Here is a 24,799-nt window from a genome sequence, read left to right as displayed (position 1 = left end):
GCAACGGACGTAATAGTATTGAAGTCCCCAGTTCGTCAAAAAATGACGCGAAACTCCCCGTCACATATTGACGAATGGCCAAGTGTCGTCAAATATTGACGACATGGGGTGAGGATGTGTTGCAGACATGCTGCATCTTACTTCCAAATTTATTTAACAAACTGTTTATATTTAGATCTAATCTTTGTGAAGCATTGTGATTATAGTTTTTGATGGATCCATCACAAACAAAATGCCTTGTTTTCATACGATAACTGGAAAAAAGAAAAGGCACATAATTATAAATATGTTATACAGGTATGTTTCATATGATCACTACTTATTTACGAAATAGATTTTTTTAGTAACTCCATAAGCTATCAAGAATTATGCAGAATGATTAAGCTAAGTGTTTACAAATTAATCTGAATTTTAACCTGACTTATAATGAAGCGATGACAGAAATATAAAATATGAATAATTTAATAATAATCATTAAATATACCCTTCGCATTTTCACTACATCTGTATATCATTCTCTGTAATTCTTGTTTAATGACAGTGTGAAGCATTACACTTTGCTCAGTGTTATAAGAGTAAAGATGCTGGAGCGATACACTGTGGATGCTTAATGCAGAGATTATGCAGAGAGTACTTTTCAGTGTACATGTTAAAATAACACAAAACCTTTCTCTGCAATGTGATGTTTAAATGTAAAGTTCTCAGATTCGCTGCAAACGATGCATGCTTTTCTGTCATTTGTGGCCATTAAAGCATACAACACAAGTAGGTGGCTTATTGTATTGATGTGCAGCAATATTATTGTTTTCAGACAAACAAAAACAGCTGTCACACCACAAAAAAGAGATCTAGTATCATCTAGTCTGACATTAAGCCAACAACCATTTGCACTCTTTTTTTTAAATAAGCGACTTTGGATTTCTCAATACAGTAAACTCTAAAAAAAATTAGTTAAACTTTAAAAAAGTAAGTTTGCCTGGTTGCCTTAAATATTTTAGTTAATTTAACTTAAAATATTCGTTGAAAAAAAATAAAACTAATATTGTTGAAAGTTTTAAGGCAAACAGCTAACTTGGTTGTTATACAGTATAATTTTGTGTTCAAGTTTATTGAAAGTTTTTTAACAATTCTTTGTACTGCACATACATTTATTTTACAAGACCACCCTAATACAGGTCCACCATTGAAACTGGGTTTGGATCTTTCCATGCCTCACCCAGAGACAGATAACCTGCACAACTTTTTTTACCTACAAATAATCAACTACATCATAACGATGTCTTTGTCCTACATATATACAGGCTGCTGGCTAAACATTACCTAAACCCATGCAGACAATTAGATTTGATAGCTTTTCTTGTTGTTCTTTCTCTTGTAAATGTAAAAAGTGTGTAAATGTGTAAGTAACATGTACTGTAGAAAAAGTATGGAAAATAGATGTATAGTATATTCAATGTTGCTTTAATGGAAATATTAGTGATATAATACATTACAGTGGTATTTAAGGCAAACTACATGTGTCAATTGTGAGTGTTTGTCTTATTTAAAACCACATGAAGCACACCATTCACCGAATAATAATAGTGTTTAGAATACTAATATATCAAAGGATTTTTATTGGGAATAGATTTATAATCTTTTTGAATGTTTTACACAATGTTACAGCATAATGCAGCTAATCATGTTTTTACATTTGTAAAAAGGTTGCTTCCTGTATGTTGTTTGTATTTTATTACTATGATGTCTTTTTTTATTGTTGGCTTTTTATGTTTTTATGTATTGCAAATTTTTGTGCCGGTTATAGAATATTGTTTTCTGAAACACCATTAAATGATTTTAAAATTTTAAGCAGAACATTTCTAATAATTATTATTCCTCACTAAAGACAGCTGTGCGAGTAAAGAAGGTAGGCATAACAGTCTACATTATGTCATTAAGCACACCAAAATCTTATTTTTATGAATTTGTCTTTTTGCTTACAGCTGATTGCAACAAATCTACAAACAATGACGCTGTGGGCATTATACCGTGATACAGTAAATGCACCTGCTTTACTTATTTACAGAACTACTAAAATGCATTTTAAATTACATCCTTTAGGGGGCATCAGAGTGACATTACTATACCTAGTGCTTATAATAATAATACACTCACCTAAAGGATTATTAGGAACACCTGTTCAATTTCTCATTGATGCAATTGTCTAATCACATGGCAGTTGCTTCAATGCATTTAGGGGTGTGGTCCTGGTCAAGACAATCTCCTGAACTCCAAACTGAACGTCAGAATGGGAAAGAAAGGTGATTTAAGCAATTTTGAGCGTGGCATGATTGTTGGTGCCAGACGGGCCGGTCTGAGTATTTCACTATCTGCTCAGTAACTGGGATTTTTACACACAAGCATTTCTAGGGTTTACAAGAATGGTATGAAAAGGGAATAACATCCAGTATGCAAAAATGCCTTGTTGATGCTAGAGGTCAGAGGAGAATGGGCCGACTGATTCAAGCTGATAGAAGAGCAACTTTGACTGAAATAACCACTCGTTACAACCGAGGTATGCAGCAAAGCATTTGTGAAGCTACAACACGCACAACCTTGATGTGGATGGGTTACAACAGCATAAGACCTCACTGGGTACCACTCATCTCCACTACAAATTGAAAAAAGAGGCTACAATTTGCACGAGCTCACCAAAATTGGAATTTGAAGACTAGAAAAATGTTGCCTGGTCTGATGAGTCTCAATTTCTGTTGACACATTCAGATGGTAGAGTGAGAATTTGGCGTAAACAGAATGAGAACATGGATCCATCATGCCTTGTTACCACTGTGCAGGATGCTGGTGGTGGTGTAATGGTGTGGGGGATGTTTTCTTGCCACACTTTAAGCCCCTTAGTGCCAATTGGACATTGTTTTAATGCCACAACCTACCTGAGCATTGTTTCTGACCATGTCCATCCATTTATGACCACCATCTACTCATCCTCTGATGGCTACTTCCAGCAGAATAATGCACCATGTCACAAAGCTTAAATAATTTCAAATAGTTTTCTTGAACATGACAATGAGTTTTCTGTACTAAAATGGCCCCCACAGTCACCAGATCTCAACCCAATAGAGCATCTTTGGGATGTGGGAGCTTCGTGCCCTGAATGTGCATCCCACAAATCTCCATCAACTGCAAGATGCTATCCTATCAATATGGGCCAACATTTCTAAGGAATGCTTTCCGCACCTTGTTGAATCAATGCCACCTAGAATTAAGGCAGTTCTGAAGGCAAAAGGGGGTCAAACACATTATTAGTATGGTGTTCCTAATAATCCGTTAGATGAGTGTATGTCTCTCACATAACAAAGATACACATGCAAAGTTCAACAAAACCAGTACACATCTCATAACAGATTACGTTAAGGCAAGTAGGTGAATATAGCAACAACTTTTGCTATCAGGACAACAGAGGTTGTTATCTGAACAGGCATCTATAACATTTTCACAGGATGAATGAATAACAATACAATATTAAAAACAAACATTTAACAAATACATGTTGGTATAGGCTCCAACAAGTATAATGTATTCTGAGTTCACAGTCTCTTATAATTTTAAATTCATGGTTTATTTTTAAAGTGTTCTATATATATATATTTTCTTTTAAGTTTAAAGCAAAATAAAAGCATGAAACATAAATTAATACATATAATATGTCAATACCGAAGTGTACCTAAACAACATAAAGTTCAGTGTTTTGCAGTTAAGCAGTTTAGACCATTATGCACAAATGTCCCTAATAATAATTTATTACAAATCACCAATAACACATGAAAGTCATACAGCAAATTAAAGTTAATCTGTGAAAATAAAGGCTATATAATAGACTGCATAATCTATCATCAAGATCACATCTCATAACATTAACTAAATTGAACAGTGCTTCAAGCTGACTAACCAACAAATGATTAAAAAACCTTGCTTGACTCACCAGTTTAGCTCTGCTGAATTCATTTTAATGAAAACAATAGCAGGAGCATTTAACCTTCCCTGACCTATTGCATTTCATATCAATGTTTAAATCATTTTTATGGTTCTTGCTGAATTACTTGCCAAGGTTAATATGTTCCTTTGGTATAATACATTTGTTATGCATGCGCATGACGTTCTCCAAATCTTCAGGCAAAATACATAGAGGACCATTTTAATTGCTTAAATATAATAATAATAATAAACGTAATAACAAAAAATATAACTATTATTTTCTAACTTAATAGACATAAAATAAACAATGATTAATATAATATAAATATGATATTTATATAATATAAATTAGTATTATTTTGTTATCCCACACATTTTGCACAACAGCGCCCCCTCCATCTAATGTAGATATGCTACTGGTCAGTAAAAATGATACTGTAATAATATTAAACTAGGCTACACTAAAAATGCTGTGAAAGAAATTGAAAAATTCTACAGTAAAATCCTGTTTTCCAACAAAAACAGTACTGTAGAAATTTTAAAAACTATATATTAATCTTCGTCATTAATGATGAACACCTGCTGCTAACAAGCAGAATCACAGAATCATGTGAACAAGAACAGAAACAAAGACAAGAGATGAACACAACAGCAACAGTTTTACAGCCACAAAAACTGAATAATGAACATCACTTGCAAATAACAGAACCCATTAAATCTCTCAAGGTCTCACCAGAGGAACATTAAACAACTCTGCAAACACCATTACCATTACTTATTACAAACCAGTTTATTTCTTTTAAAAAAAGCTTGTACTGGGAATTAACATTTAATACGTTTTGTTGATGTTTACTTGGAAAACACTAATATGGTGATGAGTGTTTGTTGTGCTCTTCATTTGACTTTCATTAAAGGAATAGTTCAACCAAAAATCAAGCATCTGTGTTAGTTCAGGCAGGTCTTGTAGTCAAGCTCTGCCCTCAGTCAAACCCAGCCATGCCAGTTGATTTAAGTCATGTGCCCCTAATTGGCAAACAACCTTTTAAACACACTGCTTGCAACCCACCTCCTACCAAACAACTCCTTTAACTTGTGTTTAAACATTATCAAGTTTATTTTGTTATCACTGTTGCATGCATGCTCTGTTCTCAAGGGGGATTTCTCTTGTGTCTTAGACTGGGAGTCTCCCCTGATGCTGCATACATTCCTTTTCTAACTTTTCATGGAGCTCATGAAAAGGACATGGAATTTAGAATAGATTCATATTGCCAAATATGAATAAGCTTAACCTTAAAGCTGTCTCAGGTATTTGTATTTTGACTTAAATAAATATTCTGTCATCATTTACTTACCCTCAAGTTGTTCCAAACCTGTATGAATGTATTTGTTTTGCTGAACACAAAGGAAGATATTTAAAAACAAGTCAGAAACAGGATCTCCTCTGACTTCCATAGTGCAGAAAAAATACTATGCCAATGGTGCTCAAAAATGGTTTGGTTATAAACATTGCTCAAAATATCTTCCTTTTATATAAAAGATGTTTAGCAGAACATAGACATTTATACAGTACAGATTTAGAACAACTGAGGGTGAGTAAATGTTTTTCATTTTTGGGTGAACTATCCCTTTAAGAGAATTATTTTTCACCAGAAACGTTTCGATCAGAAACGTGAAAAAAACAGATGTTTAAAAAATGAAACATAGGTTAATGTAGGTAACAATGAGACCATTAGGGACTTGTAAAAATGTTATGGCTATGACGCATTTATCATTTTCACATCCACCGGCATGTTGATTAAATAGCAAATGACTAAACGAAATGTGTTCAGGCGCATTGTAGGCACATTGCTATCTTGAGGCAACTAAAAATGACTGCATCATTGTCCAACTAAAACAGGTCATGCTTAGATCGTTTAAATATGGCCCACAGACATAGAAATTCATAATACAAACCTTAACAATGGTGACAATCATCAAAATAATAAAAAAATCAATCACCATTCATGAGTTGTCATGGATAAGTTTGTTATAATGCTGATGCTCGCCATATAATGCGGCATGAATGTTTTTTTTTTGGACTGTCATCATTGTTGAGTTTCATGTTTCTTAATGTCTTTATAGACCAGTTCAAATGATGTAAACAACACTGGTCCAGAAACACTTCCTGTTACAGTTTGTGACAGTTATTTTTTTATTTCACATATATTATTATCTTTAAGATGTTTGTTTACCTTCAGTTAATTCAGGTTTATATGTTCTGTTGGTTTATTTTATCCCAATGTTTATCTAGTGTTAAAAAACGGAAACAGAAAGTGCTTCTGGACCAGTGTTGTTTACATCTTTTGAAATGGTCTATATGTGCCCAGCTGATTCAGTAGTATCAAACTGTAGTTTCACAGTCTTGTTAGCAGCAGGTGTTCATCACTTACGCTGAAACATTACTTCATTATCTCATTAATGGCAACACTGCATTGATTACTTTTTCTCTTTTTACAGTGGACACTTTAAGCATCGTTCATTTGACAACAAATGTTTTGCTGTGGTTAAAAGGGTTAAAGATCTAAGATGAAGTAAACATAGTGATGTATTTTAACACACTATAAACAATCTTTGCTGCCTTAATGTTTTCTGTTGAATCAACTCAGATTTACAAGTCAGTTCAACTTCTCACAAAAAATGTCCACCTAATTGACAACATATACATTTGTTCCAAAATTTATGCTAGTGAATGTTCTGAATGAGCATGTGTGCACAAAGTAAGTAATATAATTTAAATAATACATGCCCAAACCAACTCCATGTAAAGCCTTTTCCCATGTACAGAGAAAACTTTAAAGAAGAGCAAAAAAATATAAATAAATCCACAAAAAATATGTAAATAATAAATTATTATGTCTTATTATATTTATAGTGTTCGATTATAGCGTAATTATTGCGTACATTGGATATAAGTTGATCTATGTTGCCTGTTGCTTTGTTAAAAGCAGTAATTGTGTTGTGTGAACATGATTATATCACTTAAATTAAAAATAAAGTGTTTTCAGTTTCGTTTTATATTGAGGAATGTTTGTTTTTTAATGGACTCACAAGTTCACAGTACTAACACCAAATAAACATTCGTTTTTAAAATTGAATGGTCCAAGGCATCAGTTAGTATTATTATGGTAACATACTATTAAATAGATGAGCTGTATATTAGCAGTAGTAGAACTGTAAATTAACAGTAGACTACTTGCAAACACAGCTGGCAGTTTTGTACTGCTATTAAACAGCACAGGCGTTTTACAGTTTTTAAAAGCACAACAACAAAAAAATAGTGCACAAATGTGTTTGCACACATAATACATAAAGCAGTATATACAGCAAATATATTTACAAGTACAAATAGCAACAATGAAAAAGGTTAAAACTTTTTTCTACATTTCTACAAAACAAGCAACTTTACAGTGTAGTGTTCCAGGTGTGTGCACTGCAAATGATTCTTAAATAAGCCATTTTCAAAACAAAAATATTCATTACTAATACATAGTGCTGGTCATATAATTAGAATATCGTCAAAAAGTTGATTTATTTCACCAATTCCATTCAAAAAGTGAAACTTGTATATTATATTCATTCATTACACACACAGTCATTTCAAATGTTTCTTTCTTTTTTTTCTTTTCTATTTTGAAAAATACCAAATTCAGTCTAACCTTCGGAGAACCCATAATTTGCGTCACCTTCTGCACATGCCCACCACGCCTGTCAGCAGGACACAGGCGGAGAGGTTTTTGACTTATTAAAATAAATGAAATCAGAAAAATATTGACACATTGATGTAGATTAAACTATTCAACAGTATATCAAATTAATCAACCTTAGAAATATACGCAACATAAACAGAATAATATTAACACAAAACTTAACTAACTTTATTACTAAAACAGTGACAAGAAAAACATTTCTGATAAATACACACTTTTATTTAATAAAGGTTTTAATTGTTTATTTAAGAATATCCAGCCGTTATGTAAGGGATAATGTAGAGGCAGCCGGTAGTTATCGGGAAATAAGCCCCGACAGTGTGATCAGGACCCGACGCGAAGCGGAGGGTCTTGTATCACACTGAAGGGGCTTATTTCCCGATAACTACCGGCTGACTCTACATTATCCCGCTTATTACACGGCTACTTGTCACATAAGAAAAAAAACTGGACATGAATATGAATTTGAAACATTTTATTGGCATATTTGTTTTAAATTAACATTTTTATCCTTCCGCGAAACTTTGCACAGATGCATAAAATGATCGTAATACCTTATTAAGATCCTCTGCTTCATACTTGTCTGTCTCCATTTTTTTCTCTTTTAGCCAGTCTTTGAGAAGTTTTAATGCCCATTCTGTATTTTTTTGTGTGTTGGCTTCGTAGCTGTCATGCTCTATTTTGTCAAGTTCAGTCTCAGTAAGCTCTCTGTGTCTTGTCGTGGTTGTCCAGTGTTTGTCACAAGATGGCGCCAAACAAACAGTAATCTTTATTGGCGCGGAGCGATCTAACTCGTAAAAGTAGTACCGGCTATGCGTTATTATTTTGGAGCGGTTATTATTCGAAAAGAACGAACCTGCAAATGTCTCAACTGACCAATCAGAATCAAGCATTCCAGAGAGCCGTGTAATAAATGCAGTTATATGCAGGCACGCAATCAATCTTGGGATAGCCTTGACTATTAAGGATCCATTCATTCTATCCTTAACAGCGCGGAGAAATAAGGACGCATTTTGAGACTTCATTCTTAGCATCCTTTGAATTGGGACGCCCTTACTAGCCTCAAGTCGCCCTGCTGGGATTTTTGAATATGTCCTTAGAAGGCCCCAGCCTCCGAATTGGAACACATCTTCAGTCTACAGTAGTTCTGTAGGCTACACAATGGGGACGCAGCTCACTTGACAGTTGACCATTGACACCTTTCACAAGGAGGGCAAGACACAAAAGGTCATTGCAAAAGAGACTGGCTGTTCAAAGAGCTCTGTGTCCAAGCACATTAATAGAGAGGCGAAGGGAAGGAAAAGATGTGGTAGAATTTTTTTTACAAGCAGTAGGGATAACCACACCCTGGAGAAGATTGTCAAACATAAAAATCATAAAAAAATGTGGGGGAGATTCACAAAGAGTGGACTGCAGCTGGAGTCAGTGCTTCAAGATCCACTACACACAGATGTATGCGAGACATGAGTTTCAGCTGTCGCATTCCTTGTGTCAAGCCACTCTTGAACAACAAACAGCATCAGAAGTGTCTCGCTTCTGGCCTGCTGCTGAGTGGTCCAAAGTTATGTTCTCACTCTGATGAAAGTACATTTTGCATTTCCTTGGAAATCAGAGTCCCATAGTCTGTAGAAAGAGAGGAGAGGCACACAGTTCACGTTGCTTGAAGTCCAGTGTAAAGTTTCCACAGTCAGTGATGGTGTGGGGTGCCATGTCATCTGCTGGTGTTGGTCCACTGTGTTTTCTAAGGTCGAAGGTCAACGCAGCCGTATACCAGGAAGTTTTAGAGCACTTCATGCTTCCTGCTGCTAACCAATTTTATGGACATGCAGATTTCAATTTCCAACAGGATTTGGCACCTGCACACAGTGCCAAAGCTACACTGTAAAACATACTTTCCTGCTTTAAAATGTTTTGTTGAATCAACTCGGATTTACAAGCACTATTATTTATCTTGACTAGAGATGAGTTGTTATAACTACAGGTGAGTTGTTATAACTTATAAATTTAAGTTGACTTTTCTCAACTATATTTTATAAGTTGTGACAACTAATTTCTGTTGACATGACTTGTAAATCTGGGTTGATTTAACAAAAAATTTTAAGGCAGCAAAGTTTTTTTTACAATGTACAAGTGCGTGGTTTAAGGACCATGGTATCCCTGTTCTGAATTGGCCAGCAAACTCGTCTAAGCTTAACCCCATAGAAAAGCTATGGGGTATTGTGAAAAGAAAGATGCGATATGCTAGACCCAACAATCCAGAAGAGCTGAAGGCCACTATCAGAGAAACCTGGGCTCTCATAACACCTGAGCAGTGCCACAGACTGATCAACTCCATGCCACGCCGGATTGCTGCAGTAATTCAGGCAAAAGGAGCCCTAACTAAGTATTGAGTGCTGTACATGCTCATACTTTTCAAGTTCATACTTTTCAGTTGTCCAAGATTTCTAAAAATCCTTTTTTGTATTGGTCTTAAGTAATATTCAAATTTTCTGAGATACTGAATTTGGGATTTTTCTTAGTTGTCAGTTATAAACATCAGAATTAAAAGAAATAAACATTTGAAATATATCAGTCTGTGTGTAATGAATGAATATAATATACAAGTTTCACTTTTTGAATGGAATTAGTGAAATAAATCAACTTTTTGATAATTTTCTAATTATACAACCAGCCCCTATATAATCAGAATAATTACTATTGAAGATTTTCCCAATCTGTAATCACTTTACACGTTTCTTTTTAACAAGAATAATTTAGTGTTTTAATAAATACCTTTTAAAGAAACATCTTTTATCAAATGCAACAGTTTTTACTTGTTTTATCAATTTTGATTCATAATGAATATCCTGAAAATACCTGTTATTTAAGAATGCCCTGGCTGTCGCAATTTAATACTTTAGTATAGGGCGAGTGCACTGTGCAATATATTGCATTACAACGCAATTTACAAAAATATTATGAATATGACTTTATGAATATGAAAATATGTCTTAGCTATCATAAATGGAGAATCCAAAGTAAGATTGATCTTTTGTTTTTTATAAGGCAATTGTGCATCACCGCTTTCTAGCAAATAGACAACTGAACAAAGTCTAAAATGACAAACTATGCAACTTAATAAATATATATAACAGAACATTGTTAGATGATGATCACTACCTGCTAGAAACAACAATGTGATTTAACTCGTGTAATTTTGTGCTTTGTTATTATGAGTGAATGAACTTCATCATTAGATGGATAACTTGTCAGTGTGGAACAAAGAGAATATCTTTGATACTTGATTCTTTCAGAAACCTTAACAAAATGTGCACTGTAATTGTTTTATCATGTAACATCATTCAGGTCAATATGTGAGGTCATACCAACTAAATTCATTTTCAGGGTTAGTTTAAATTCAAATATATCCTTAAAGGCGGGATGCATGATTTTTGAAAAACACTTTGGAAATGGGAGTCGGGCCAAGTACCGAAACAAACTTGTAGCCAATCAGCAGTAAGGGGTCGTGTCTACTAACCGACATCATTGCCTGGGTTGCGTATGTGTGAGGCGGGTCTATCAAAAGAAGGTCCAGATTCTATTGGGGTAGGGGCGGGTTTGTTTAGGTGATTTCAAATATCAACATTGGCTTTCAGAGATCATGCACCCCGCCTTTAAATTTTCCCCTTTAGCTGAAAAGTGTAAATGAAAGAGAAAGACAGTGAGAAAGACACAGATATGGAGAGAGAAATCAAAAGTTGTCACTCTCCTTGTCTCAGACAGTGGACACACTGTTCTGGGGCTCAACTAAGGGCAGCTCCTTTGGACTGGATTTCTCTAAAACTGAGATTTGTGTGACCGTGCTGCTCTCAGTAAAGAGGGTTCGTCTTCTCTTACTGTATCTCAAATAACTTTGCGTCTGCCACTTCCACAGCCTCTTTTTTAGTTCCGCTTGTACCTGAAACACACGCAAAAACACATCTGTGCATTCCTAGAAAGCAAAATACATTTTCTGTTTTACACAACTTTGTGAAAATCTGTGGCTTACCTCTCCATTGAGAAAGCAGTATAACAGAGCGACCACAAAACCCTGAAATGCATTAGAAAAATATATCACTATAGGTGGATTAACATAAATCTTATTTAAATAAGGAGCCAACACATGTTGATTTGTGACCCAGTCATTTGTACTGTTTGCTACATAAACCATAAAAAACATTCTGTGAAAATATAACATTTAAAGGCAGGGTGCATAATTTTTGAAAAACACTTTGGAAATGGGAGTCAGGCCAAGTAGCAGTAAGGGGACGTGTCTACTAACCGACATCGCTGCCTGGGTTGCGTATGTGTGGGGCGGGTCTATCAAAAGACGGTCCGGATTCTATTAGGGTAGGGGCATGTTGTTTAGGTGATTTCAAATGTCAACATTGGCTTTCAGAGATCATGCACCCCGCCTTTAAGTTATATTGAATAAGTAAGGCCATGTCAAAGATAAAAATAAATGTGAAATCAATTACTTGCTCTCTAATTAGATTATTTTGCAACCCACATGTAATAATTTTCTATAGATCTCAGTTAACAAGTCAACAAAAATAATCAAACCATGTAACATTCAACTAAATAATGAGGAAAGATTTCAACTTTAAAGTTTTAGCTTTGAATTAAATCTTTGAGCATTAGTATTCTGTGAATTGGATTTCAAAGAGGGTGGAGTGTACTGTACCTGAAAAGATCCAAGGCCGAGCTCAAGGAAGTGGCGTGCGTTCTCGCCTGTGTTCTCTGGCAGAAACGCGAACACCATGTAGTGCATGCCAAACAGAGGAATCAAGAAAAGAGTTGATTTGGCCAGTCTCCTAAAAGTATATATGTAAAGTTAAGCATTAATTCAATAACAAACAATGTAATCAAATTATTTTCATTAGGTGGCTGTAACTAATAGCAGCCTATTTTCTTAAGGAAAATTTGCTTTCTCTCTCTGTGTGTGAGTGTGTGTGTGCGTGCGTGTGTGGTATGGGCATTTTGGAAACAGTAAACTTTTCTTAGTTTTGCACTATATGGTTGCAGTATTTGATCCACAAGCATTGAATAATTGTGAATACATTGCTGCTGTATTCTGTTAAACTGTAACCCATTGTTTTAAGTGTGTATCTCAGGCCTTACATAAAGTGACTGGTATCATTAGTCCCTCCCATTCCTGGAGACTTCAGCTTCTGCACAAGAATCCGGATCACATTTATGAAGATGAAGAAATTGATCTAGATCAAAATAAAAACATAGACAATTGTCTATTTATATGTCTATGAACAACGAATATGCATGTTCATGAACAAATTATGTTTCACTAGGGTGGTGAGCATTTGTGATGTTCTAGATAGGACGTGATATCACATATTTACTGAGGCAACAACTCATTAAAGTGATCTTATTCTGATTTTTTAAACTTTATACTTTTGTATGAAATGTGAATTATTATTAATATACTAATAGTATAAGTAAAATAAAAAATTTCGAGTAAATTTGAAAATTAGGTCGAACTGGCTCTTGCTCAAATCTAGTATGGTATATTTACATAATGCATTTGACAGATGCTTTTATTCAAAGCAACTTAACTTAAATACAAAACATGAGTATAAGTAAAGACATAAAACATTAACAGAGCGGGCTAATTTGGATAATGTTAATGACGCGCTTGCGGAGATGTGTCTCATTACGCTTGTGTGAAAATTAAAGTTTTGGATTATGGGTAATGTAGTATCGTATAGCAACGCAATGTTTACTTTACATCTTTCAATAAAGATAAAAACAAGACTTATTTTAGTCAGGTTGCGGTGGTAGGCTTTGGCAAACTATGGCATTAAAATTATACCTTTTAGGAGCTGAAGAGAAAAAGCGAAAAGCAGAGGAAGAAAAGCAATCACAAAGTAAAGGTATTTTCTGCTTTACATTGTTTAATGCCTATGCTCATTTAAAAACAGTAGAAAAATGTCCTTCACCCTTTCTAAATTTACCCACATGAATAAAGACCATTATACTATATAATGTTACTATAAACTGTATAGTAAAATTCTTAGATACTAAAAATAAACTACAGTAAAGTTCAAAAACAGTATACAGAATACTGTTTCGCCCTATAGTAATTATTCTGTATTAATATCCATTATGATACATACAGTACTGTAGTTCTGTTGCATTACAATTGTTGCACTAACAAAATTGCTGATTATGTTTCTATTTAATAAAAACTTCTACACTTAAACATATAAATTTTTGTATTTTAATTTCACTTGTCAAATTGCACTGCTATGAAATTTTTTACACCAGTGGAGCCCATTTTCAAGGTCTCGCCATGGGCCCCAAAACACCAAGGGCCGGCCCTGACAAGTTAACTAGTCAATATAGAGAAAACACTTCCCTGCCAATGACGAGTTTTTCCTGCAATCCGTATTTCCTCCTATTTCCTATTATCCACCAGTTGGTGCTCTTACCCAACTTATAAAACCCCAAAGCAACCACTTAGGACAAACAGTAAGAACTCTGCGTATATTTTAATGAACACTCTGAATCTGAAAAGTCCTTCATAATAATGGAATCACCTCAGCTTTTTTGCTCAAAATTTGGTATTTTGAAGAAACCTACCCATATTGAGAGGTGATAAAAAGGAAACAAATGAAGGTAGGATGAGGTTTTTGTTTGTTTTATTATGAAAACAGAGGGTCTGTTCTTTCATTTGATATGTTGTATGCTTATAAGAAGAACAATTTCTTGAAGGCATTAAACTTTTGTGAAAATCATAAAATGCTGCCGCTGGCTGTCAACTTAAAAAAAAAAAAAAACGCTGGTGGGGAAAGAGTTAAGTTGCTAATGATCTACCAACTGAGCTATAAGAACACATACAGTAGAGGAATCTAAGAATGTTTTAAATCCTAATGGAAGCAAGACATTTTAAACCATTTAAAAGTAGTTTACGTCACAGATTTGCCTTCATTTGACTTGCGACAAAGAAATAGTGCAGACATGTCAATATTTGTTTTAATTAATTTGATGTCTTTTTTTTGTTTATATTATGGAAAAAAACATTGACTCGAACCTTAGATTTGCATCAGAACCCTTGCTGGGCACATCTCATTTAACCAAGAGTATTGCCTTCAATTCTAATTATGCAATATTGATCTATTGATTGTTCTGAAATCAATTTTGCCACTAAAAGATACAAACAGAAATTATCATGACAACTAGGTCAGAAAATGTCCTATAATCCCTTTAATTTAGGTTTCATGAATATGATTAACTCAAGGGTGCTTCACTGCAACTCTTCCACATACCAAGAGAGAAACTGTGATTGGTCCTTTGATGATCCACCAGAAGTAAGGAATATCTGTGTCATCCCAGCACCTTCAACATTCACAATTTACATTATGGTTATTTATGAAATTTAAACACAAATGTAGCATATTTACCACAGTTTCTAAAAACCTACTGATCCCCACCCATTGCATGTTTGTTTATAACATATTTTTTGTCATTTAATTCAAACTATCAATACAATGCAGGACACTCGGCTGTTTTTGGGAAATGTGGGAAGTTTGAGAATTTGTTACATTAAGCAGGTCTTACCCGTGGTTGTCAAAAAAATTCCTTGCCAGAACCCAAATGGTCAACGTTACTGTTGGAAGACCTAAAGGATTCAACAGGTAGCAGAATTACACAAGGAAATGTGATTACATTGACAAACATCCAAGATGAATCCCTTTTAGATTTAACAAAAGCTATAATCTTCCATTTGATGCCTAGAGATGTCACTTATGTTATAATAGCACATACATATTCGTAGTAATCACAGAGCAACCATATTACAAATTACCATTAACATCAGATTATGGTTATTTTAAATATTGTATTAATCTTCTGTATTTACAAGCAATGTATCTTACATTGTTTACTCTATAACTACAACAATTTCTACTCATGTGGTAATATTCTGTAGGTCTACTATTTACCCAACTTACCCCAACCAATAAGGATGTACCACCAGAAATATTTCTTCTGTGAGACAAAAGTAAGAGCTAGAAGAGTCTGAAGATACATCCCCTCGACGAGCAGCCAAAAATAATTAGCCAGAATACTGAACTGGAAGAAAGCCACTACCGCCTTGCACGAGGTCTAAGGAGGAAGACAGTCAGATACCATCAAAGATGTTTCTTACCACAGAAGATAAAGATATATTAGCTCTAGAAGAATCATATATTAGGGTTGATAAAATAATAAATTGTAATAAGAAACACAGTTCAAATAGAACTGCAGTGCAGGAAAGTGTTAACTTTGAACAGAGGCTACTGTGTAAGATTTTACACTTCAAAGAAGGTTTGTAAGTTTTAGCAGAGGCAGTTCTTGAAAAGTGTGTCTGTAGGCGCTGGTGGGTTTGCGGTTCTGATACTGACTGGGGGTAAGAAGCATAAAATTTGTGTTGTACTGTATATGCCCACAACCTAATTGTTAAAACTCAAATGTCTCTTCGTCAACACAAACACAAAAAATGTCTTCCTTAACATGAATGTCTTGTCATAACTGAAATTGCTATGCTATATGATTGGGCTAACAACAATATATACACTGTCATGGTCAAAAAATGATCCCTAGCTGTCACTGAGGCAGTACCCTTTAGAAGGTCCTTATATATACTATTTAGGTGTCAGGACCATTGAGGTACTAATATACACTCTTTGTCAACAAGATATACCAAGCGTGCCGCACAAGCCCTGAAAAGTGAAGCCAAAATGTTGTTAAAGAAACACTCCACTTTTTGAAAATATAATATATTACATATTACAGCTCCCCTTGAGTTAAACCTTTGAGTTTTACCGTTTTGGAATCCATTCAGCCGATCTCGGGGTCTGCCGGTGTCATGAGCAATTCGGTCCCCCTTGACAATTCTGCCCCCATAGGACCCCCACGTGATTCCATTGGCTGAAAAAACTCCTTATGGGTAGTTTTTTAGCGCCTTATTAAAATTCCAACAAAATCATTAAATAATATGTTTCATAGAGTAGTATATAAATGAGGCTATAGATGGTGAGATCTACACATTGCTTGTGTCATTTTATTATTTAGATATTCAATTAAATTCAATTCAATTCAATTTTATTTATATAGCGCTTTTCACAATTGTTAATTGTTGCAAAGCAGCTTTACATGAGTAGATGTAGAGGAGAACACAGAAAATCAATAAATAGTATAAGTAGAATATAGCGGCTAAGGATAAACCGTACAAGCGAGCGTATTAATAAGGTAACATATACAGTAAAGTGCTAAGTTAAGCCAAAGTTGGCTGACTCTCCCTGGGACTAAAAAACCCCCTAGGAGAAAACCCGGTGGGAAAAACTCCTACAAGGACAAAAACCTTTGGGAGAAATTAATATATATTTACATATATAGACACGGTAGGGATAGGAAGCGGGTAAGGGGATTAAACTGGTTCAGCCGGTGGTCGTTGGTCGCCATCGGCTGGGCATCACGTATTATATTATATAATGTACCCTTTCCACTTTTGTACTGTGTAAAGTTAATAAATTACTTATACAAAACATGATTAATACACAGTTGAATCACACATTAAAATTATCATTTATAAGCCATGATTATTACTTTACTATAAAAAAAAACTACATTTCGTAAGGTATGACAATAATTTACAAAAATAAAAGCATTGTTTTTGTAAAGCAGATGATGATACAAATCTACTGACGTGTCTGCAACATGAAAATTTGTGTATTACAGTCTTGTTCAAAAAAATAGCAGTACAATGTGACTAACCAGAATAATCAAGGTTTTAAGTATATTTTTTATTGCTACGTGGCAAACAAGTTACCAGTAGGTTCAGTAGATTCTCAGAAAACAAACAAGCATTCATGATATGCACGCTCTTAAGGCTGTGCAATTGGGCAATTAGTTGAAAGGGGTGTGTTCAAAAAAATAGCAGTGTCTACCTTTGACTGTACAAACTCAAAACTATTTTGTACAAACATTTTTTTTTCTGGGATTTAGCAATCCTGTGAATCACTAAACTAATATTTAGTTGTATGACCACAGTTTTTTAAAACTGCTTGACATCTGTGTGGCATGGAGTCAACCAACTTGTGGCACCTCTCAGCTGTTATTCCACTCCATGATTCTTTAACAACATTCCACAATTCATTCACATTTCTTGGTTTTGCTTCAGAAACAGCATTTTTGATATCACCCCACAAGTTCTCAATTGGATTAAGGTCTGGAGATTGGGCTGGCCACTCCATAACATTAATTTTGTTGCTTTGGAACCAAGACTTTGCCCGTTTACTAGTGTGTTTTGGGTCATTGTCTTGTTGAAACAACCATTTCAAGGGCATGCCCTCTTCAGCATAGGGCAACATGACCTCTTCAAGTATTTTAACATATGTAAACTGATCCATGATCCCTGGTATGCGATAAATAGGCCCAACACCATAGTAGGAGAAACATGCCCATATCAGGCTCCATGCTTCACTGTCTTCACTGTGTACTGTGGCTTGAATTCAGAGTTTGGGGGTCGTCTCACAAACTGCCTGTGGCCCTTGGACCCAAAAAGAACAATTTTACTCTCATCAGTCCACAAAATGTTCCTCCATTTCTCTTTAGGCCAGTTGATGTGTTCTTTGGCAAATTGTAACCTCTTCTGCACATGCCTTTTTTTAACAGGGGGACTTTGCGGGGGATTCTTGAAAATAGATTAGCTTCACACAGACGTCTTCTAACTGTCACAGTACTTACAGGTAACTCCAGACTGTCTTTGATCATCCTGGAGGTGATCATTGGCTGAGCCTTTGCCATTCTGGTTATTCTTCTATCCATTTTGATGGTTGTCTTCCGTTTTCTTCCACGTCTCTCTGGTTTTGCTCTACATTTTAAGGCATTGGAGATCATTTTAGCTGAACAGCCTATCATTTTTTGCACCTCTTTATAGATTTTCCCCTCTCCAATCAACTTTTTAATCAAAGTACGCTGTTCTTCTGAACAATGTCTTGAACGACCCATTTTCCTCAGCTTTCAAATGCATGTTCAACAAGTGTTGGCTTCATCCTTAAATAGGGGCCACCTGATTCACAATTGTTTCTTCACAAAATTGATGACCTCAGTGATTGAATGCCACACTGCTATTTTTTTGAACACACCCCTTTCAACTAATTCAACTAATTGCCCAATTGCACAGCCTTAAGAGCGTGCATATCATGAATGCTGGGTCTCATTTGTTTTCTGAGAATCTACTGAACCTACTGGTAACTTGTTCGCCACGTAGCAATAAAAGAATATACTAAAAACCTTGATTATTCTGGTTAGTCACATTGTACTGCTATTATTTTGAACAAGACTGTATATTATTTTTTTGTTAACTTTTATATAAAAAAAATGTATGCTTCTATTTTGTACAACGTAATTAGCTTGCTAGACCGCTAACACAGACGAGATATCCCAATTTTGACCAGGCATTATTGCTAGGTACCAGTCGGGGGCCTAGGTGGTCAGAATCAAATCAGAATTGCCAGGCGGACAGAATAGCTCATGACACTGGTACCAATTTTAGCATAGCTTAACACAATTCATTGAATCTGATTAGACCATTAGCATCACCCTCAAAAATGACCAAAGAGTTTTGATATTTTTCCTATTTAAAACTTGACTCTTCTGTAGTTACTCCGTGTACCAAGACCGACGGAAAATTAAAGTTGCGATTTTCTAGGCCGATATGGCTATGAACTAAACTCTCATTCCGGGTAATAATTCAAAGACTTTGCTGCCGTTCCATGGGTGCAGCAGGTGCAATGAAATTATGCAGTGGTAATATTATTTTAAGTCATTTTTGAGAACAATGCTAATGGTCTAATCAGATTTAATTCATGAATTGTGCTACAGTAAAATATGCTAAAAGTGTAACCACCAGACCCAGAGATTGGCTGAATGGATTCCAAAACGGTAAAAATACTAATATGAACCATTTCTTTAGGTGCAAAGGTGAACTTTTTGAAAGGGTATTGCCACAGTGACAGCTTGGGACATTTTTTGACTTTATTTTTCTGAAAGTGAAGGCTGTTGGATAATTTATTGCAATAGTTTATTACAATGATCATTGTATTGATACAATTGATTACTGCTTCATATGTTCATAATTCATCGCAGAGTTTACTACAAAAAATTCCTCTCTCCTTTTCAAAACCATTAATATGGTAAAATATCACAGACAGGTACCCTCTGTAATTATTACAAACAAACATAAAAGGTCATAATTATGCACATGTAAAAAAAATGCTAATTATATATAAAAAAGGGGGTACCTGTCAATTACTATTCTAAAACTGTACAAAGATTATCATAATATAGGAGTAGCTGGTCTTATGTATTCATATTCCAATAGTGTGCTAGTCTGTCTAAACATTAATGTTTATGCATATTGTATATCAGAGAGAAGATTTGGCATGGCCTTTGAGGTATGAAGGGGAGTGGGAGAGGTTAACATGTGCATTTATGTCTATACAGTATACATTTTTCATGAGACTCACTGATGACATGGTGCAGTGGTCCTGATTTTCATCTGCAAATAGGACCCCGTCTTTGATGAATACTGCACTTGCTCTCAGGATAAAGGACACAAACAAATTCATGTGGATGTAGTTTCTGGTGCAGTGGAATTTTCTGTTGTGGATGAAGTAAAATAGAGTAGCAAATAATTCAAAAAACTGTAACAAAACTCAGTTAAAAAGAGTACTGAAGTATCCCTGGGCTTTAGTTAATTTTTAACTGTGTTTAACTGAGGTTGGTGGGCATGCACAACAGTGATATTTTTGAAATAATTTGTGTCTGCTTAAAAAAAATCACAATAAATGGAATTCTGTTGAGTTATTCATCATCATGCAATCTCTTAGGTATGGCTTATCATTTATTCAACTAAACACAAATAAAGTAGTTGTTTTTATAACCTGATAACATGAAGCTGAGTAATTACTGTATGTGAGAATTTTCATTTTTTTTAAATAATCATTTTTTCCCAAGCACTTGCTTATGTGGAATACACAATTGAAAGATTGTGTAGTACCTGAAGGCTGTAAACACAATGATGGCAGAGATTAGGGAAATCAGAGAGGTGGCATAACCTGCACTGTACACATGCTTGAAAGTGGAAAAGTATGTGGTCTGAAACAGAATAAAATATAAATAAAGACAGAGAGTTAGAACAGATGAAAATCAGATTTAGAAAAACTTGATGTCTTTTCAACAACCCTGTATCACGAAATTATTTACCTATAGTCACGTAATTTGTGAGTGTTTTGCGTGCCTACTATTTATAATAAGAAATGACTCAGTGTAGCACCAAATACTCCATCCTAGTCTATATACTTAATACATAAACCTTTAAGCTGGCTGACATGTGTTGATTCAGACTTTTAAGCAGGTGTTTTTGGAATATATAATATATAATAATCTAATATTTATAAATATAAGAATATATATATATATAATATTTATATATAACCTTTATTTAACTAGGAAAATCACATTTTACAAGTGAGACCTAGTCAAGACAGGGTTAGATAGCAAGAATAAACAAATAACAATCCACAAACAAAACCAACATCATTAATAAATACAACAAAGAATACAGCGGGCATAAACATTTAGATACTCAATACTGTTCACAGAAACGAAGAAATTAAGAGCAAGTGGAATTCTCAAAGCACCTACACTTAACACTGTCCAATTCTTTTATTCTGTGTTTGAAGTCACCTAAAGAGATAAGGGACTGCAGCTTAAGTTTAGTCTGCATGTCATTCCATGACCAGGGGCCATAATAGAACAGGCTTAACCTTCCAGCCTCAGATTTGATAGGCGGCACTTTAAACTGTAACCAGTTATGTGACCTTAGATTGTGGCAACTTTGGAATGATAAAAATTTCCTATATAAGTAATTTGGAAGTTTTCCTAAAATAACTTTATAAATTAAAATGTACCAATGTTCAAGCCTGCGCAAATGCAAAGATGACCATAGTACCAAACTATAAAGTAAACAATGATGTGTCCTAAAACTAGAATTTGTAATATATCTGAGAGCAGAGTGATAGAGGGGATCAAGTTTGGAAAGGTGGACAGAGAGGCAAATCTGTAAATAGTATCCCCATAATCAATCTGTGACAGAAAAAGGCTGGCAACTAAGCGTTTTCTTGAAGCCAAGGAAAAACAGGACTTTAATCTATAAAGAAAACCCATTGTGAATTTTAATTTCTTTACAAGAGAATCAACATGATATTTAAAGTTTAGGTTTTTATCAATCCAAAATCCCAGGTATTTGTAGTTATCCATAGATTGGATACAAACTCCATCTAGTGACTTGATGTGGAAGGGGGATAGCTTTGTTCACCCAGTTTGAAAAACCATTAATTTAGTTTTATGCGGATTTAACAACAGCTTCAAATCTATTAAAGAATATTGCAGGGTATTGAAGTCTGCCTGCAGGTTAGAAATAGCTAACTGGGCTGTGGGAGCACAATAATACAGAACTGTATCATCTGCATAGAGGTGATATTTACAATAATTAAAATTATCACAGACATTGTTAATATAAACTAAAAAAAAACAATGGACCCAAAACTGAACCCTGTGGAACGCCCTTAGTTATAGATACTGGGTTTGAGATATCGTCACCATATTTGACCATTTGTGAACGATTGGACAAGTAGCTATGAAACCACTTGACTGCGTTACATCCAATACCAGCTCTCAGCAGGGTATTAACCAATAATGAATGGTCCACAGTATCAAACGCCTTTGTGAGGTCTATGAACAGAGAAACACAACTGAGTTTACTATCCAACGCCTCTTTGATGTCATCCATAACTTTTAAAGTGGCGGATATTGTACTGTGCCCCGACCAGAACCCAAATTGCATATCATTTAAAATATTATGCGAGTGGAGATATGATTTAAGTTGGGTAGCAACTAATGATTCAAATATTTTAGAAAGAACTGGAAGATTAGAGATGGGTCTAAAATTATTCATGTCAAATCGGTCGCCGGCTTTGAAAAGGGGTGTAATGTAGGCTTGCTTCCATATAGCTGGAAACTGATAAGAACTTAATGACATGTTAAAAATATAAGTTATAGACTCAGCTATAACCTGTGCAGCCACCTTTAGCAAAAAAGGATCCAACCCATCGGGTCCAGGCGCCTTTTTAGGGTCCATAGATTTTAGATATAAAAGTGAATTTTAGTTATGTAGCGCTTTTAACAATTGTTCATCATACCAAAGCAGCTTCAAATTAAATAGAAAATAAAGGGAAAGAACAACAAAGCATGACAGTTTTTTTAAGTCATTATAGTAGTATTCCTGCAGCCGTGGACGATACTGAGAGAACTCCTGGCGTTATATTGAACCAATCAGAATAGAGAAAACAATGAGTCATCAGGAGCCTCATTTCATAGCCCCGCCTTCCACGCTTGCAAACTCAAATCAGTGAGAGAATCGTGACAAAACTGCAAACGCAGAGGGACCAGTAGATGTCGGGTTATTTCAGGAAATAGTTTTCCTCCGTATTCAACAAGTCATTTACAACTGGTTTATTTTACACACAGAGACAGATTCTGTGCGATTAATTCATATTTGCCATTCATAAACGTGTGTTTTTCATTGCACACCACTGTTTGCAGACTTGCAATGCTTTTGGCAGTATTTCAGCGCAAAAACCGTGACAAAAGTGTAAGCGCGGAAAAACTGAGGTCAGATGCAGTTCATACTTATTTGTGTGTAAATATGAAGTTTCAGTTTTACAAGACATGAATAACACTTACGATTAACAGTAGTATGTTGCAAAACTTGTTTTCTTACGCTTGCAACTTTATTTACACCTTTACAAAACTGTTTTTGCACATGCAAATTTATTTTACGTTTGCAATGTTAAGTACATTCTTAAAAATTTTATCCTGCGCATGCAAATCTTTTTGACGTTATTTTACCCTCATACAGGCGTCCTTGGAAGAACGAACTCAGAAGGTCGCGAGAACACAGAACGCACTTGTGAGAATTGAGATGTGTGCAATCTCCCTGTTGGTCACATGAACTCCGCCATTGTTTTGCCGCAATGACTTCTGGGGCGTTAAAGCGATTTCAGCGCAAGTCTGCACTCGATGAATCCTCGTCATCAAGAACACATCCGAGTATTTTCATGCGCCCTCTGTACTTGCGTTCTTGAGAATTTAACTTTGACGGTTAATGATGACTTAGAGCAGGGGTTCCCAAACTTTTTTTCCTGCGCACCCCCTTCTATGTCCCAACCGGGTTGGCGCACCCCCAATCCCCATTTTTAAAAAATCCAAAAAAGCTTTGTTTTCTCACCATAAATACTCATGTTTAATCATGCGCAAATACCCAAGGGCCGGTTGCACTAGCCGGACGTTAAGAAGTTGGGTGTAATAGTCCTACGTCGGGCTTAGCTACGTCCAACATTGTGAAAAATATTTACGCCTATTGCACCATCTGAAACTACGCTTAGCGTAGATGATGCGCGCCCCCGTGTATGCGTTTAACCACTGTGATATTTAGACGCCATTCGAGTTTACTATGGTAAAAAACTTACACTTACTGCCGTCAGCTAATAGATGACATATGAGAGGTTTCCTCATGTTTACCAGTGCGTCACGTGCAGACCCATCAAACACATTAACGAAAGCCTTTACTGTTCGCACAAAAGGTGTATAATAGTTTGCCGATTCATTATAACAGCTCAAGTTTCAAACAAAATTAAATGAAAGCTTTTAATAAGTTCTCTACAGTAAGTATTTATGTATTTTATTATATAATTCATTGGCGGTCTCTTTACCATGCATGAAAACACATTGCTCGCGTATCCTGTCCCCATGTCTCGTCACATTTCATTATTTCTATTTTTGCCATAAAAAAGTCTCTCTCTCTTGGTCCCTCTCCTCCTTCGTGACTAACAACTTTATCATAAGACGTCCCACATGACAGTTTCCCTGATTTCAGTCAGTTAAGCATATTTATAATATATATGGAATGAATGAAACGAGTTGGCACGCATATAGCGGCT

General features: G+C 35.2%; 1 protein-coding gene across 1 annotated transcript in view; it reads right to left on the bottom strand.

Annotated features, from left to right (window-relative positions):
• Window positions 1–59: 59 nt before the first annotated feature.
• ghrhrb (growth hormone releasing hormone receptor b) overlaps window positions 60–24,799 on the bottom strand; it is a 62,866-nt gene continuing 38,126 nt past the window's right edge. The window contains exons 5-13 of the mRNA XM_065298708.2: window positions 20,797–20,894; window positions 20,264–20,396; window positions 15,704–15,857; window positions 15,312–15,372; window positions 15,020–15,089; window positions 12,858–12,952; window positions 12,421–12,550; window positions 11,746–11,787; window positions 60–11,655 (exon numbers count right to left, since the gene is read on the bottom strand). Coding sequence (XP_065154780.1) covers window positions 11,473–11,655; window positions 11,746–11,787; window positions 12,421–12,550; window positions 12,858–12,952; window positions 15,020–15,089; window positions 15,312–15,372; window positions 15,704–15,857; window positions 20,264–20,396; window positions 20,797–20,894 — 966 coding nt within the window. The 3' untranslated portion in view covers window positions 60–11,472. The remainder of the gene's footprint in view (window positions 11,656–11,745; window positions 11,788–12,420; window positions 12,551–12,857; window positions 12,953–15,019; window positions 15,090–15,311; window positions 15,373–15,703; window positions 15,858–20,263; window positions 20,397–20,796; window positions 20,895–24,799) is intronic.

The sequence above is a fragment of the Paramisgurnus dabryanus genome, chromosome 7 (assembly GCF_030506205.2).
Source record: "Paramisgurnus dabryanus chromosome 7, PD_genome_1.1, whole genome shotgun sequence".
In the NCBI taxonomy this organism is placed as follows: Eukaryota; Metazoa; Chordata; class Actinopteri; order Cypriniformes; family Cobitidae; genus Paramisgurnus; species Paramisgurnus dabryanus.
Note: the sequence above shows the minus strand (reverse complement) of the source record. Positions and strands in the feature narration are given on the sequence as shown.